General features: G+C 33.7%; 1 protein-coding gene, 1 non-coding gene and 1 pseudogene across 3 annotated transcripts; 1 reads left to right on the forward strand and 2 right to left on the reverse strand.

The window, feature by feature from the left end:
* Positions 1-3746: 3746 nt before the first annotated feature.
* TRNAQ-UUG (transfer RNA glutamine (anticodon UUG)) lies at positions 3747-3818 on the reverse strand. Its single transcript has one exon. It is a non-coding gene; the product is annotated as a tRNA-Gln (tRNA).
* A 3708-nt stretch (positions 3819-7526) lies between these two features.
* On the forward strand, positions 7527-12704 carry LOC104777177 (ATP-dependent DNA helicase Q-like 2). Of its 2 annotated transcripts, none has more exons than XR_015592446.1 (20): positions 7527-7766; positions 8024-8247; positions 8331-8477; positions 8612-8827; positions 8935-9039; positions 9171-9275; positions 9366-9488; positions 9651-9739; positions 9895-9931; positions 10019-10052; positions 10190-10238; positions 10313-10390; positions 10493-10558; positions 10827-10893; positions 10993-11046; positions 11256-11363; positions 11450-11514; positions 11630-11708; positions 11945-12147; positions 12237-12704. XR_015592446.1 is itself a non-coding variant. In XM_010501386.3 (20 exons), the coding sequence occupies exons 1-20, from the start codon at positions 7703-7705 to the stop codon at positions 12438-12440; spliced, it is 2121 nt and encodes a 706-aa protein (XP_010499688.1). In that variant the 5' UTR covers positions 7527-7702; the 3' UTR covers positions 12441-12704. The 2 variants fall into 2 exon arrangements, 1 of the variants encoding a protein (XP_010499688.1); XM_010501386.3 differs by having other exon boundaries at positions 10186-10238.
* Positions 12687-16031, reverse strand: LOC104779006 (MATH domain and coiled-coil domain-containing protein At1g31400-like; annotated as a pseudogene).
* Between the last annotated feature and the right edge of the window lie 903 nt (positions 16032-16934).

Genomic DNA, 16934 nt, shown 5'->3' on the forward strand with positions numbered 1-16934 from the left:
GGCCGGTCCCGGAGGTCATTTTGACATTAAATCATAAAGATTTCGAAAGAGATATTAAATAGGTTAAAGAAGGTGCAAAAGTTTATTGTAAAGATGGAAACTAAATAAATGTTATGCTTATAAAAAGTGCATAAAGCATGTTCCCCTTGTAAAACATAAACACAATCAATTTAGCAGTTTTGCTTGAGAAAACAGATGATCTACTTCATCTATGATGTTAGTAGTGAATAGTTTGGGCTAATTTTGACATGTTTCTCGTAATTCTACAAGGTAAATTTGATTAATAAACAATAGATGCAGGCATGTTCAATAGAATAAAACTGTTAAATTTAGGTTTATATTAGACTTCTAACTAAAAACTAATTGGCAATTATTAGATTGACCATAATCCTTTATATATTAATGATAGTTTCTTTAAACATCAGATGTGAGACTTGTTTTGTATCCCAACAATCTTCTCTTCAAACCAAAGATCATATGTGGGATATTAACACGCATCCTCGAGATGATAACTCCATCCCGAACCGATCCTACTTGGACCGATAATAAACCCCTTCTTAGACCCCATTATTCGGGTTAACAAGAGGCATGTCTATATCCGCTTTTCTAGATCCACCAGAATTTTAATCTTGGACTCTGAATACCATGTTAAATTTGGGTTTATCTTGGGCTTCAAACTAAAAACCAATTGACAATTATTAGATTAACCCTAACCTTTTATATATTAATGATAGTCTTTTTAAACATTAGATGTGGGACTTGGTTTGTATCCTAACGAAAACTAGATACAATTTTTTTATTTTCTTCAATAAATGTGATTAAAAGGGATTTGTGGTGGCGGGCACCCGGCACGTGAACGAACATACCCGTGGTTTGCGTGAATATTCCGGCGAGAGAACTTTCCAATAGTAAGTGTTGTGTCTTTTTGAATTTTTCTTTTTTCTTTTTGGGTGAAGATTTTAAATTTCAGCTTAGTCTTGTTAAAGGCTAGATTTTGGTAAGACTTGCAAACCTGTAAATCACTTTTTCCAGCTTAAAATTCAGATTTGGAATAATACAATGTATGTTCACCAAAGCTTTTCACACTGAAATAAATATTTAAATGTGTGTTGAATTGGTGTTTTATCATTTATGTTCAAGTGTGACTAGTAGATATCAAATGAGTTAACTGATTAAATGATCATAAATGAAGAAGAAAAATACTCCAATATAAATTTTAAATGCTCAGAAAAATACTTTAAAATATTAAAAAATACTCTTAAGATGAAGAATGTGATTATATGACTTTCCAAAACGTGATATTGATCACTCGTCAGAACATTATTATATTGGAGTATAATACTCCAGTATAAAGTATATATAGGTGGCAAGTGTCATAATTAGACGAATGATACAAACTACACCTGTAAAAATATTTGTCCGAAAAATTATTGATTTGATAATTTTTATTGTGATATAGGAAAACACACGTACATACACATGTAGTAATAAACATTTTAGTTATCTTAATCTATACTGTATGTATGAGCGAGGGATCTCTAACTCTAAATTCTAATCATTATTTTCATCGAGCAGTGCGATTGCAGAGGAACAAACTTGGATTCATTAAGCTTTGGAAAACGTTTCGGATTTGCTTTCGAATTTCACGAGCTTGCCTTCACATCCTAATTATATTTAGATCAGGTAGGATTTTGCATTTTGTGTTCGGTACGAATCTTATTGGACCCCTCTTTCTTTTTTTTCTTTTTTTTTTGAAAGAGGTTTTAAAAGCATTTATACCGATGACCTAACACATTACCCTCTTTGACTCCTCTTTGTTCATAACGGGTTTTTTGGATTTCTAGGATCCTTACATTGTTAGCCGAAAAAAGAAAGGATTATTATAGGAGGCAAACTTTCAGACTTCGAGTAGTTGGATTTGTACTACTTTGTTGGCAATTAACTGTACTATAACGTTCTAACATGTACTTATTAGTTAGTTTGATCGATAGTGTTTAATTAGTACCTTTTCTTATTGTTGGGTAATAGGAATTAAATCACATTTTCCCCAGCCTAATAAATGATTATTATCCCAAACAGTTTCTCCTCTGATTTTGCGATTTTTCTTGTCGAGATGGAGATCAGTTGAGACTTGGAAACATATAGTGTGGTTACCATTTATGTTATCAAAAATCATTATCATGTTCAAGTTATGTGATATGTAGTTCGTCAAAGAATAATTATATGACCAAAAAAATCTCCATATTGTATTACCTAGAATCTTGGACGATGGAATGATATACGCGTAATTAGATAGATTCTATGGTCCTCCCCATTGACATTAGAATGTCACGCTGCCCAAATCCGCTGACCAGTTGTTTTGATAAATTATTAATGAAAATCATGTAATATAGTTCGGTTAATAATTATATATTTCCGATAGGGTTTGAGAGAACAGACGATTGTGGACGATCTGTATAGTATAGATACAGCAATACATGCATGTATTTGGATCGGATGCATCGTAGTATATTTATATTTATATTTATATTTATGAATAAACAAGTTTTCTGGTGAAGTCTGTAAAGCATTTAATGTAGAAAGCTGCTCCTTGCATGGGACAGCACGCATTTATTAAAATAAGATTATTATTATTACTAGTTGAAAAAATACTCTTACTCCTAATTTGATTAAAAAAAGTTTGGTGTCAGTGACAAAGACAAAAGAGTGTCGTCGTCTCTTCTTATTTATGATCATCCAATCTAGTGGCTCTAAATTAAAATGCTTCTCTGTCGTCGCCTCTTCTCTTCTTGCCCTTAACTAATTTCTCTTCTTTTCAGAAAATAACAATAATTTGTATTTTTTTTTGTTTTTAGGTAAGATATTTTAACAAGACAAACTTTTTCAGTCAGAAAGGAATCCAAAAATACTACTACACATGTACATAATATTCAGTCTTGTTATTAATGGGTCAACTAAAACACATTTCAAAACTCTAGATATAAAATAAAAATAACCTAACTGATTGAGAGATGTTATTGATCATATAATGAAATGATTGGATTTACATATGACTTAATTATTCATATCATCTTTAATAGAACTGAAAGTCTACGTACATAAAATCAAAAATAAAATTAAAAAACAAGGTCTACGTACAACGTATGTGTTGACTAGAAAAGAAAGGTCTAAAACCGTGTCGAAAGTATTCGAGTAGAGTTTTTTTGTTAGTTAAAGGCTTAAAGCATATACATTTCTTTCTTTGATCAAAAGTATAATACGAGATAAGTTTATATTCTTTATGTTTACAATCGAGTTTTGATGCTGGAATGATAAGTCCATTTTTGTTGGAATTTAGCCTGTATAAAAACAATTAAACACGCATGAACTACAAACAAAAGCTAATCTTAATTAAATAAATCATCACAGCTTTTGTTTTTGTATCAATAATTTTTAACAACTGTACGTATTGAAAATATGTATTACTTCATTATATTAAAATCAATTGTTACGTACTGCGCTGTGTAAGTCGTGTACTCGTGTTTGTATTCTATAAGGGAGTGAGTGGAGGAGAGATAGAGAGATGAATACCTTCATGCATGTACGCCATGTATAGTGATATGACGTCCAAATCGAATCGTGGAAGCGAAGAAAATCTTAGGCTGACTGGTGTAGTATTGTAGACTAGTAGTTAGAGTGTAAAAAAGAAAATATAGTATGAGTTATATATTTCTTTTCTTTTTTGTTCAAAAATGGAAGAGCAAGAGAGGCCCTACCGGGAGTCGAACCCAGGTCGCTGGATTCAAAGTCCAGAGTGCTAACCACTACACCATAGAACCTCGACATATGGCTGCGTGAAAAGACAAAATATCAAGCTTAGATATATTGTATATACATTAATACATGCAAGACCAACCAAGGTTTTCTGTGTAACGCTAAACAAAGTTCAGTTCAGTGTGTAACAATATTTAGAGTCTTGGATGACATAGAAATAGCATGCATGTTCTTTTTCTCTTCCTCTCTAAGTTGTAAAAATCAAATTTTCAAAAGTCGGGTTTATATATTTATTTAATTTAACTAGATAATGAACGTATGCTTTGATTAGTATATTTGAGTTTTTTTTGGTGTGAATTAGTATATTTGAGTTTATATAAGTAATATATACTCCTTATTTTCATCCACGGGGAAAAACGTTCGAACTTATTAACTGTTCATATGATCTACCAACTAAATTTAACTAGATCAATTAAATTATTTATTAAATAAATCTATAAAAAATAACTTGATTGTTGAAACATAAATTTCTTTCATGCTAACTGGAGTTTGAACTAGTCAACTCCAACTACTCATTTGTAGCACCTCTAGTGGTATCTAAAATCGAGTAGATAATTAATTTCTTGAAAAAAATGTGTGGTGTTAAATTTTGTTTTCAGTTTACGAATTAGTATCATAATATATACAAGTCAACACTCAATATTATAGTTTTATTGAGTTTGCAATCTTTATTCTATCCATTTTACCTTTTTCACCATTTATCTTGCTCATTTTGTGAGTAAATTTGTATTACTTACATTGTTTCTTATGCAAACTCTATACTCATATTTGTTTGATCCCTTTTATTCGCTCTACATCGCTTGTTAAGAGTTCAATCTCCATATCTATTTAGTAGTAGATCGTGTTCTTGGTATAGTACTTGCCTTTGAATGGATATGCTATAGGCTATAGTAATTATGCAAGCACGTGTTTGGTCAAATCTATACTAATATGAGAATCTGTGAGCAAAGCTTCACTGTTAGTTTCAACATTCAACTGGTCTAAGAGCAAGTGCATTAGCGTTAGTTTGGTCCGTCTTTCATTCTGAAAATTATAAATTTAAATCGAAATAAACAGATTATCGAAGAAACGTTCCTCCAAACGGAACGTAATTTGCTGCGTCCTTCGTTACACGTGATAGCGTCTCCGGCCTCGATAACCAACTGGTCTCTGATTCTCCGGCGAAATCTAATTCCTCTCTCAAACCTTCAAAGCAAGTTCTGAAACACCATGGCACCAACATCATCCGCAAGTCTCAGCGCAAAAATTGTTTCCTCTTCTCCTTCCCTGGTCTTCTCGCTCCTATCTCCGGCGCTACCATCGGCGATCTCGATCGATTGTCTACTAAAAACCCTGTTCTTTACCTCAATTTCCTCCAGGTTAGGTTAGATCCCTAAATTGGGTCACTTGTGTTACTCAATGTTGAGGCGTTACTGCTGCTTTATGTGTTCTGAATCGTTGAAAAGTGTTGGTTCTTTTAGGATTGGATGAAGCTTTTTGGAACGATTTTGTATCCTAAGAACAGATACTTGACTCTTCAGTTCTCTAGAGGAGGAAAAAATGTCTTATGTGATGATTATTTTGATAATATGGTTAGTCTTTTTTTTTAGAGTTCATTCTCTTTTTCTGTGTGTATCTTGAACTCTAGAGCAATTTTGGCAATGCACGTTGTGTAGATTGTGTTCTCTGAGTCATGGTGGATTGGGACAAAAGAAGAGAATCCTGATGGGAGAATGAACAGTTTTTAGTTCTTTAAGTTATGTTTGTGTGAGATGGAGAATGAGAAATTGCGACGAGACTGATGAATAATGATTATGTTGCACAAAGCAAGAATTGGATAATGGATTCATCATGCTTAATCGAGTTATGTATAAGTCATCTCTGCTCATTTTAATACAACAAAAGCAAACCGTCTCTCATGCATCTATACTGAGTGATCAAGACAATATACCTTTTATCATTTTTTTTCAAAATTGAAACATCATTACACTTTACTTCTTCAACAGATCCATCACATTGAGCATTAAAAATTAAACTAAGAGGATTCTTGCAGGAACTTGTCGACTCTATGATTAGCTGCAGATGAGAGAAACTTCATGCAAATAGGAGGTTTAACTCCAGCTATAGCAAGCACTGAACTTGGCAAAGTGCAGATTCCATCTCCACATATCAAACCATAAGCCACTACTGTTGCAAAAGCTTCAGCCTTTGGCGCATCTAACCTCTCCCAGACAAACAAAATAAAACTCCCCACGCACATGTCAATCGCAAAGTAAGATCCTAAGAAAAATGGTATAGCCATAGCCATGGAAAGAGGAACAAACCTTCTCCACATGTTAGCAAGACCATCTTTTACTACATTAATGATTATGGCTACACTAAAAAACGCGTAGCACAACACAAAACAGTCTCTTGGTAGAGACGAGACGCTTTCAACCCGAGTTTAGCCATACTTATGTCTTATTTTAATTAAAATTTTAATATGTTTTTACTTATTAATTTAGATAATTAATATTTTAAATTAAAAATATTGTTATTTTATTTAAGAGATCAACGGTGAGGAACACTAATGTTTATACCAAATTTAAAAAATCCTAAAAATAATTTTATTATATTTGAGGGACACGGATGTCCATGCTCTAAAGGATATGTTTCGATTTTGGGATTTAAATAAGTGATGACACAAGCGATGACGAAATTAGCAAAAAGGTAGTTTTGTCGTGTGGTGAGCTTTTAATCGAGAGTAGGGGGATTGGTTAGTGGGATCCGGTATGGGTCGCAGATTTTGTTCGGTCCCGACATGTTTTAATTACAAAAAAACTGTAATATACTAGTATATTTTTTAGATAAAAAACAGTATATATTATATGTCTCGTCTCTATTTATTATATACGATATATTATTTTCTCTTGTTTTGAGAGTTTTTTTGTTTGTTCTATTTTTTTTTTTTTTGTGGAGAATTGATTTTAGAGGTAGAGAAAATAATTTAATTAGGCAGTGATTAACTTTTCAAAAACAAAATCAATATTGTTCTTTGAAAGTCTTAACTATTAATTCGGATCATTAACAGCAACAATATCTATTTTTGCAGAACTAAATGTTCTATTCTTCTGTAAACTATAATAATTGACATTGGATTTTTGTGTGTTAGCTATTACTATTGTTTTTCAATACATCTTATACATTGGTGTTTAAATTTAAATGCTAACTTGAACCTGGTGTAGTTTTTGTAAACCTCAGCTATAAATCTTAAAGAGTAATAAATTGAAGTGTTTGTATAAATACCCACATATATGTATAACTTAAGTTGATATGCATGTATACGTAAAAATGTTAGATCAACTATTGTGTTATACTTACCAATCCTCATATGGCAGGCTAGGACTTCAGAATGATGGGGTTCAAATCCCATATACATACATGATCAAGACAAGTAATAAATTACATAAAGTACTAGTAATTTCCATTGTTTTTTAATTGTTTATTGTGAATCATACTCTAATAACAGTTTTTAATTGTATTAAGTTAAAGTGTCGTCACGCTTAACCGAAAGTTTCTTAGGTCTTCTTTGGACATATCGAACGAATCCATGATCCTTCCACTTCATGCTCTTGTTGATCATCACTGACCTCACTCACTTCGTGACTTCCTTAAAAATCATAAAATCGATATTTTTCATTATGTGTTCAAAAGTTTTATGATATTTAAACAAAAAAAAAGGCGTATGATAAATTAAGCCAACGCGGAGCATTATTTAAGATAAGCCTAAAAATAAGCCCATTCAGATGATTGTAGCCCAATTTAGGCCCAATATATTGGCTTCACTTTCCATCGTTTCCGAGTTACGAGAGCGACGCCGACGACGGAAGGGTAAAACACACACCGCCGTTGATCCCGCCGGTGTTTTTCAATGGAAAGCGAAGCGATTCAGGAGGAACTTCAGAATTTAGAAGTCGAGTTAAAAGATGTTCAAGGTTTACCCTTTTCTTCGTTTTCACTCGTTCCTGTTTTTACTTTTCATCTTCGAATTCGCGTTTCGGGTTTCTCAGGTTGCTTCTGGTATATACGTAACCTAGAAAAGCATTCGAATTCTCTATTTTTGTCTGCTTTATATGAATATACATTGAGGGTTTAGGTTAATTTCCGAGTTCATAGCCATAAGAACTTGGATTAATGTTTTAGTGAAAGTTTCAGTTTTTGAATTTTCGTGTTGATTGAAATGGCTTAACAGGTCAGATAAGTGCTTTGATTGAGCATCAAGATAGGTTATACGAGAGGAAGTCTGAGTTAAAGACATTGTTAAAAGCACTAGCAGCATCAGGAAGCCCTGTTGCATCATCTGGTGGCTCTACTGCTATAGAGAATTGGTCTGAGGCGTTCGAGTGGGATTCTCGTGCTGATGGTATTAGGTTTAACATTTTTGGTATATCCAAGTATAGGGCTAACCAGAAGGAAGTAAGTGACGTTCTGCATTTTCTGATCTAAGATGTTATCTGTTTTCATATGTTGATTCTAATGACAGTCCGCGTTACGATTAGATTATTAACGCTATAATGTTGGGAAGAGATGTCCTGGTGATCATGGCAGCAGGTGGCGGGAAGAGTCTTTGCTATCAACTTCCCGCTATACTTCGTGGTGGTACAACTCTTGTTGTCAGTCCTTTACTTTCACTCATTCAGGATCAGGTTAGTATTTGACTTAGGAAAATTGTTTTTGTAGGTCCACCTCATGAAGCAGCTACATTTACTTAAATATTCTAGCTCTTTAGATATTCTTTGATTATGTGCGGTAAATCCAATTATGGTTTACGATTGTTCAGGTCATGGGTTTGGCTGCTTTAGGAATTTCAGCCTACATGCTGACCTCTACTTCTGGCAAGGAAAATGAGAAATTTGTGTACAAGGCACTTGAAAAGGGTGAAGATGACCTCAAGATACTTTATGTAACACCGGAAAAGGTATCAAAGAGCAAAAGGTTCATGTCGAAGCTTGAAAAGTGTCACAATGCTTGTCGCCTCTCTCTTATATCAATTGATGTAAGTTTCTCCTGGTTTTAGTTTCTTACTCAAATTCTGGCTTTCGTTTATTTGGACATACCACACTCTTAGCAAAAAACACTACTCCCTCATTGGTTCGTTTGCAGGAGGCTCATTGTTGTAGTCAGTGGGGTCATGATTTTCGCCCTGATTACAAGAACTTAAGCATTCTAAAAACCCAGTTTCCTAAAGTTCCCATGGTGGCTTTAACTGTATGTTTTTGTTTTCATCTATTCCATGCTTTATTCGCACACTTTTTGGGCTTACATCAGTCAACACTAGGGAGCTTGCTCCTGTGTTAATCAGAAAATGACCAATAACTATATTTATGTCTCTATTGTAGGCAACTGCTACACAGAAGATCCAAAATGATCTGACAGAAATGCTGCATATTCCTAAATGCGTCAAATTTGTTAGCAGTGTTAACAGGCCAAATCTCTTTTACTCGGTACTCATAGTGATGATTTTTTTTTATTATAGATTTCTCATTCTGTAGATAATATGTTGGAGTGGACATGAGCAGTGAATTATCTTGCAGGTTCGAGAAAAATCGGCAGTTGGTAAAGGGGTGGTTGATGAAATTGCAGATTTCATACGGGAATCATACTCTAATAATGAATCTGGAATAGTCTACTGCTTCTCACGGAAGGAATGTGAACAGGTTTGTAACAAAATTTCACACAACATCTTATGTACTGAACTTACCATTATATTCTTCTTTTGCACCCTTCATTTCTGACCATTAATATTGTTCTATATTGAATTGAACCTTGGATTGGGGAAGAAAAGCTTACATATTTTGTTATCCTCGCAATGGTGATAGATTGCAGGTGATTTACGAGAGAGAGGAATTTCTGCTGATTATTACCACGCTGATATGGATGTAAATATGCGCGAGAAAGTTCATATGCGGTAAGCTAACATTTCTTATAACGTGTGGTGCCTGGTACTTACCTTGAACCGAGATTCAAAGTCCAGCTCTGATGCAGCTCGACTCTCTTGATTATCAAGTTACTGATGTGCAGTTTGCAGCATTGACTGACTATTTTGTTGTGTCATGTTCATAGATGGAGCAAGAACAAGTTGCAGGTCATTGTTGGAACAGTACGTATATCCTCCGTTATCATTCTATAATTTAGTGGAGCAGTGATCTGCATTAATCAACTCTAATTAGTATTTATTGTTTTGCAGGTTGCCTTTGGCATGGGAATCAACAAGCCTGATGGTTAGTAGTGCTAACTTTTGTTTCAGTTTTCCCTAGTGCAGATTTCTTCCATTTTGCAAGTTATTATCCCTTGCATTTTATTTATCACCATTCTTACTATCTTCTCCAACTGATACATGAGACATTGTTGTAGTTAGGTTTGTCATCCACCATAGTTTGAGCAAATCGATGGAGACTTACTACCAGGTTCCAATCTCTTGTCCACTAAAACTCGGTGTATTTATAAGGTTCCCTCTTATCACCTAACCATCATAATGTAGGAGAGTGGCCGTGCCGGTCGTGATGGCCTCCCATCTGAGTGCATCCTCTTTTTTCGCTCGGCTGATGTTCCCAGGCAGGTCAGCTCCTAATTTTACTCTACCCTGCTAATGTTTGCTGTGTATATCTATATTTTTCTGAAATTGCATTGATGCTTTTCTTCCTCTTCCCCTCCCAAACAGAGTTCCATGGTCTTCTACGAGTATTCTGGTCTGAAGAATCTCTATGATATAGTAAGATATTGTCAGGTACGCTGTTTCATTTGCTCTTTCCTGAAGAGCGCATTATTGTTATTACACCTGTATATATCCGGAGCAAACAGTGGCAATCAGCACTTTGTATTGGCTAAATGCACCAACTTCCAAGAGAGTTGTGTACTTTGCTCAGCCTGCGTTAGAGTGACCAAGTTACTTTCTTTGGTTACTCTTTTTATCTTGTCTAGCATTAATGATCTTGAAATGTTCTTATTTGTACGCTATCTTATGAACCATAATTTTCTGAGATTCTTTTTTGCAGTCTAAAACCAAATGCCGTCGAAGTGCCTTTTTCCGTCATTTTGGGGAGCCATCACAAGACTGCAATGGTATTCTTGTTTACAGTTATCTACGACTGATAGATTTTCTACTAGGTCCCCTGATTCTAGATTATCTGATGTACTGATCCTTATTCTACATTTGGTAAGGAATGTGTGACAATTGTGCCTTGTCAAGTGAGGTCAAGGAAGTTGACGTATCGGGTATGTCCCTACTTTTGCTTGTTGTTTCTCTGAAATATATTATTGTGAAACTTTTAGGAATCAGGTTATAATTTTTGTTTTTCTGCCAAAAAAATTTCATCTTATTTTGTTTCAAGGACTAACAGCTCATTTGCAATTTCTCTACAACTATCAGCCGTATGTCGGTCGATAATGTCATAATGTTTTTTCTGTGTCATGAATTTTTGCAGACCTTGCTAAGCTCGTGGTTTCTATGGTGCAAGAAACGCTAGCCAAGGATCAAAGAGTGACGATGTTACAGCTGGGTGACAAACTCAGAAATAAGCACAAAGATCTAAGTTAGTCACGTTTTCTTCATTATTAGTTTGAGGTGCATTATGTTTTTGTTGTTGTTGTTAATTTTAAACTCTGTGGTTAAACCTAGGTGCTGAGTTAAAGAGAGACGAGATAGAACATCTTGTGATAAAACTGATTGTTGACTCGGTATTGGTAAGATCATTGTCTATGTTTTATAGTTTTCAGTCAGATTGTAATATCGACACGTGATAACTTCTGACATTAGTTTCTTCAGGCCGTAACTGAGTTTTGGTTTTTTTCTGTGCAGAAAGAAGAATTCCAGCACACACCATACTCGACAAACGCTTATGTAACAATAGGACCGTTGGCCAACCAACTGTTGCAAGGTAAGGAATAAGGAATTACCTTCTCTTCACGCTCACATGAACACAAGATATCCACTCAGGTAGTTGAACCAATAGAAGTAGAAAATGTTAGAAACATCATGTAGTTTTAGTGAGTATAGATAGAACTCGATATTCGCCACATCCCATTTCATTTTGAAACTGTTAGGCTAGCTCGGGATACTGTCTAAGAGTTGGAACTTTCATAACAAAAAACATGTTCTTATATTGTGGAACAGGAAGAAAGACGATCAAAATGGAAACCTCAAGCAAACAAATCAAGAAATCGAAAAGAAGTATTTCATTTGCCGGGTTAGAACTTAAGCTTGACGAGCTACGGAAGGAGTTATCCGCAGCTGATGGAAACATACTCCCTCACACGGTCCTCTCAACCCAGCAGATTGGCTCAATAAGTTCCCAAAAACCAGATTCATTACAAGAGGCGAGTTTGCGCTGATAAAATTTGAGTTTTATTCTTTTTATTTCACGTTTGATAGCTTGCCTTTAAAGCTTTATTGGTTCAATATACAGTTGGAGAAAATTATAGGAAAGTTAAAGACAGAAAAGTATGGAGACAGGATTCTAGAAGAAGTGATGAGACACGATACAGTCTCTGAAGACATTGTTGAAGATCCAACAAAGGAAGGGACATGTGTAAGCAGATCAAGAAAGAGAGCTAAGACACAGAAGGATGTTGTTTTGGTTGAGAGCAGCAATGAAGAAGAAGAAGCTTGAGGAATCACTTACTTTCTTATCCAGTCATTGCAGTTGTTAAGAGAATTTTAGTTCTTTTCTGTTAAAAGGTTCCAAATTTACACTATTTTTATATAAGAAATTAACCCCTTTTTTTATCATAAAAAATAAGTACTAGCATACTCTGCATGAGCAGTAGCATTGTCTCTAGTCATCTTCACATGTGTAAGTTAATAATAATATGTAACATCAGCATGAACTGAGACACTAAGACATTTTTTAATTTCTTTTCCATCAAGAAACAAAGCGCAATGAAAGAAACATAGGAATGACAAGAAGTTTCAAAACAAAAACACCAAATCACTAGGTTAGAGCCAAACTCTCCACTGCCTTGAACAATTCAAACCACCAAACAAGATCATCGTAAAAACTCCAGCAGAGCCTCCATGTCTGGGCACTTTTGCTTCATATCCTTCAACTCTTTCTCAATGTCTGCGCACTTTTGATTCATATCCTTTAACTCTTTCTCAATGTCTCGCTCCCGAGTCTGGCCAACCTCTTTCAGCTTCTTGTCCAGCCAATCCAACTTGAACCTTGCTTTTGCCACACAAATTAGTGTAGCATATGCGTTGGCCAGATCAGCATTTGAGAGTTCCTCAGGGGACTGGCACAGGCTCTTAGTCAAGCTTAGTATGCTATTTAAGTATGTTGTTCTCAGATGCGTGCACTTAAGACTGAATTTTGAAGCAATGTCAGGGTTGTTTTTAAAAAGATTGTTCACAGATTCTACCTGAAAAAAATCGATGTACAAAGTAAAACCATATATATATATATATATATGCAGCTTGAATAGTGATCAACTCTTATGACATGTGTATAAAAGTACATAACTTACCTGTGAAGGAAGAACTTGAAACCCATTGACATTGATGCTTTCATTTATTAACGAAGTTTCCTCTAACACATCTGATTTACCAATAACTTCAAGAACACCAACCTCAGCAACAATTTTGACTTCTCCATTCACCAAAAAACCATGATTTTGACATAGTGTGTAAAAGCGCAGCATTTTTGAGTTCTCATCAAACCAGTCCTGAGCTACTATAAAATCACGAAACATAGAACTTAATGATGTCTTTAACTAGATACCAACCCACACTATGTACGGGATAAATCGATTTAAATAAAATATTATGAGTAAAATTATTATTTGAGATTTAAGATTTGTTTGTATAAAAAAAATCTGTAAGTAAAGTTTTTTTCGTTTATTCAAATTTGCGTTTATTTTCTATAAAATATGTTTCACCCGTAAAATACTTGAATTTGGAAAAGAATTTTAAGGTGGTGTAGAAAATTTTGTTGTCTTTTTGTGTTTCTAAAATCAAATTCACATATTTTATGTTTCACATTATTATCAATATCACTATACCATTAAATAGATAAAGCAATATTTTTAAACTAATAGATTTAATTTAAACTAATTCTAAGTTTAAAAATGCAATGAGAAAAATGATAAAAGTGATAAATAAATGAATATTTTTTTTCTTGTTTGTAAAATGTAATTTACTTTTAATAAGTAAATATGTTATAAAAATGATAATTAAATACATTTTTGGATTTAGTAGTTGATTAAATCTTTTATTTTTAAAAATTAATAAAAAAAAACATTGGCTCATAATTATTTGAGTGGCATATTTATATGTAAATAACAATGAGAAGTAAGAGCATTTATTAGAAAAGTATAGGAATTCTGTGAGCGCGACACTTCAAACTTTTTGTGAGAGTACTTCTCTATTAATATATATTCGAGATATCTTTTAGAAGATATTCTCTTCTTCTCTCTCCTCACATATGTCTTATATTTATATTTTAAAAAGTACTAAAGACACCTATAATATATGCGATGAGAATGTTCTAACAGCGGGACATGATAGTATCTATAATAATGCTCTAAGAAACGTCTTTCAGTTTCTTCACCAACAGTCTTTCAGTTTCTTCTCCAGCTAAACTAATTTAAACTAATTTAATCTAATCACCTATCTTAATTTTGTTCCTTTTTTTCTACTAGTCTAATAAAATGACCTATGCCTAATTACTTTGAAAATGACTAATTTACCAAACATCATTATTCAATTGAATAATGTCTAATTTACCTGTTAAATCACATAAATTGAATAATGATGTTTGGTTATTGTATTTGGCTATTTTTTTAGTTTAAATTAAACAAATGTTTCTGCTTCGTTATTGCTTTTGCTTGCTCAATCTATATCTTCTACGTTGGCGTATTTGCTGTTTGATACAAATGGCTAATAACGTCAGCAAATGCAATCTGTCTCCGCTCCTCATGACATGATACTTCATTACTTTGTCAGAAGGAGAGAACGAGAGCAAGAGAGAAGATTTTTTGGGTATTTTTTTGTTCTCAATGTAAAAAGTTGCTCTATTTAATAATACAAAAATTCTATTTCCACCTTTTGTCAGTCTCTCAAATATTTTTCTTCATCTCGGATCTCGGAGTCAAGCATTCAAGCTTTGTCCTAAAACCTGGAACCCGAATCGAAACAATGTCCTGTAGTTTCTCCATAAGGCCAGGTCTTTGGTTTTGCTTCTTTACAGTATCAATCAGTATCAATCAAATAAGATAGTGTTGAATATGCGTTGGCCAGATCATTCATTATTGGAGAGTTTCTCAGGGGAATGGCACAGAATCTCAGACAAGGTTAGTAGGCTATTCAAGTATGTTGTTCTCAGACGAGGGTTCTCCACACGGATTTTTGATGCAATGTCTGGGTGCTCTTCAAACAGACTGTTCACAGATTCTACCTGCAAGTGAAACAGCATAGGAATTTTTCTGGTGATCTAAAAACAGTTCCACAAACCATATACGGAGCTTGTATAGTGAGCGACTCTTACTATATGTATAATTACAAGTAGTTTACTTACATGTGAAGGAAGAACTTGAAACCCATTGCACTCGACGCTTTCATTTACTAATAAAGTTTCCTCTAACACATCTGATTTGCCAACAACTTCAAGAACACCAACCTCGGCTATAATCTTGAATTCTCCATTCACCAAAAATCCATCATTTTTGTAAACAAGTTTGGTAAGGGGAAGGATTGGTCCGAAACCCCAGCTGGGACACTTGTGATCAAACCAGGCTTGTCCCACTGTAATGTCACAAAACATAGTAACTACTTTAGTCAAAACAAAGCATTGCACAGCACATAACTAGAATCTCGCAGGAACATTTAATTTGTAAGGCTTAGAAAGATTGACCTCTCTGTGGGGAGAGTTTCTCAGAAATTTGATTAACAACAGTTAAGCGATATTTTGCGTGTCTTTTCCAACCAGAAGGCAAAGATTAAGAATCAGCAATACTCAGAAACAGAGAGAAACATTTGTTAATACTATCCCCATTTCCCTTGGGATAGGCAAGAACACGCCTGCATGCAAAAACCATAACCTATAAACCAAAACCAATAATATAAATGAACGAACACATTAGAAAACCAAGTTTTCTTACCATTTGGAGTCACCAACTACGAATGGATCAGAACAAACTTTCTTAGATTGCAAAGAGGAGAAATTCTTAATCGTCCATGTGATCTTCTTTTCATATTGCTTCTCCATTGATCTTGATGAAAATTAGGTTAAATCCTAGAACCCTGAGTGCTGATACTAATACACAAACCAAATTTTTATTTAAGAACGAAAAATGAAAAAACAATTTAAACACAGAACCAAAAAAAAAAGATTTCAATGTGAATTCGAAGTTTTAAAAAAACTGAGTAGTGAGAACAAAACACACACAGAGACAGCAATTATATAAATTAAGTAGCCACATACGAGAGAAGACGCTTCGTTTTTAAACGCACCTAGTAGGTTTTGAATGGGAATCGTGTTGATTACGGATCTTGAGGAATGTGAAAACACTGCGGCTCCTCTCAGCTCTTATTAGGTTGGTTATTCATGCGGCTACATATATACGACAATACTATATTAGGACCCGTGGTACGAGACAAATTATTTATAACAAAAACATTTAAATTATAAGTTGTATTTATAAGTTTAAACCATATAATATTGAAATATAATTTATTTTTACATAATATTTATTAATCAATTTAATTAGATATGTCTATTTTCGGATACCGATAGTATTAATCAAATTATGAAATGATGTTTTACTCGTTTAACACCAAATTAATGATATTTTAAATTTATATAAATATCAACAAACCCGTCCCGCTATATAACTCCGTCCCAAGATATTTTAACTCGCACTATATAATCTTAATTTTTAATATTTATTGTTTTTTATTGTAAATATTAGATTGAGTTTATATGTTATTTATTAAGGTTCTAACCATTTACATTTTATAAGATTGAAGCTTCTTATAAAGTTTAAATAATTATAATACTTAGAATTCTTAAAACGGTTGAGTATTTCTCATATTTGAAGTTTCGTAAAAATTTAAATATATTATTAATATTTTAAAAGATTTCTAACTTTTTTTAAAAGTTGAAATATTA

This window comes from Camelina sativa, chromosome 3 (genome assembly GCF_030686135.1).
Source record: "Camelina sativa cultivar CO46 ecotype springtype chromosome 3, ASM3068613v1".
Taxonomy (NCBI): domain Eukaryota; kingdom Viridiplantae; phylum Streptophyta; class Magnoliopsida; order Brassicales; family Brassicaceae; genus Camelina; species Camelina sativa.

Excerpts from the sequence above, each read along its gene's own strand:
- LOC104777177 (XM_010501386.3), top strand. The coding sequence starts at position 7,703 with ATGGAAAGCGAAGCGATTCAGGAGGAACTTCAGAATTTAGAAGTCGAG. Across the intron at positions 9,276-9,365 it reads GGCCAAATCTCTTTTACTCG|GTTCGAGAAAAATCGGCAGT; the intron begins GTACTCATAGTG and ends ATTATCTTGCAG. Across the intron at positions 10,053-10,185 it reads GGGAATCAACAAGCCTGATG|TTAGGTTTGTCATCCACCAT; the intron begins GTTAGTAGTGCT and ends ACATTGTTGTAG.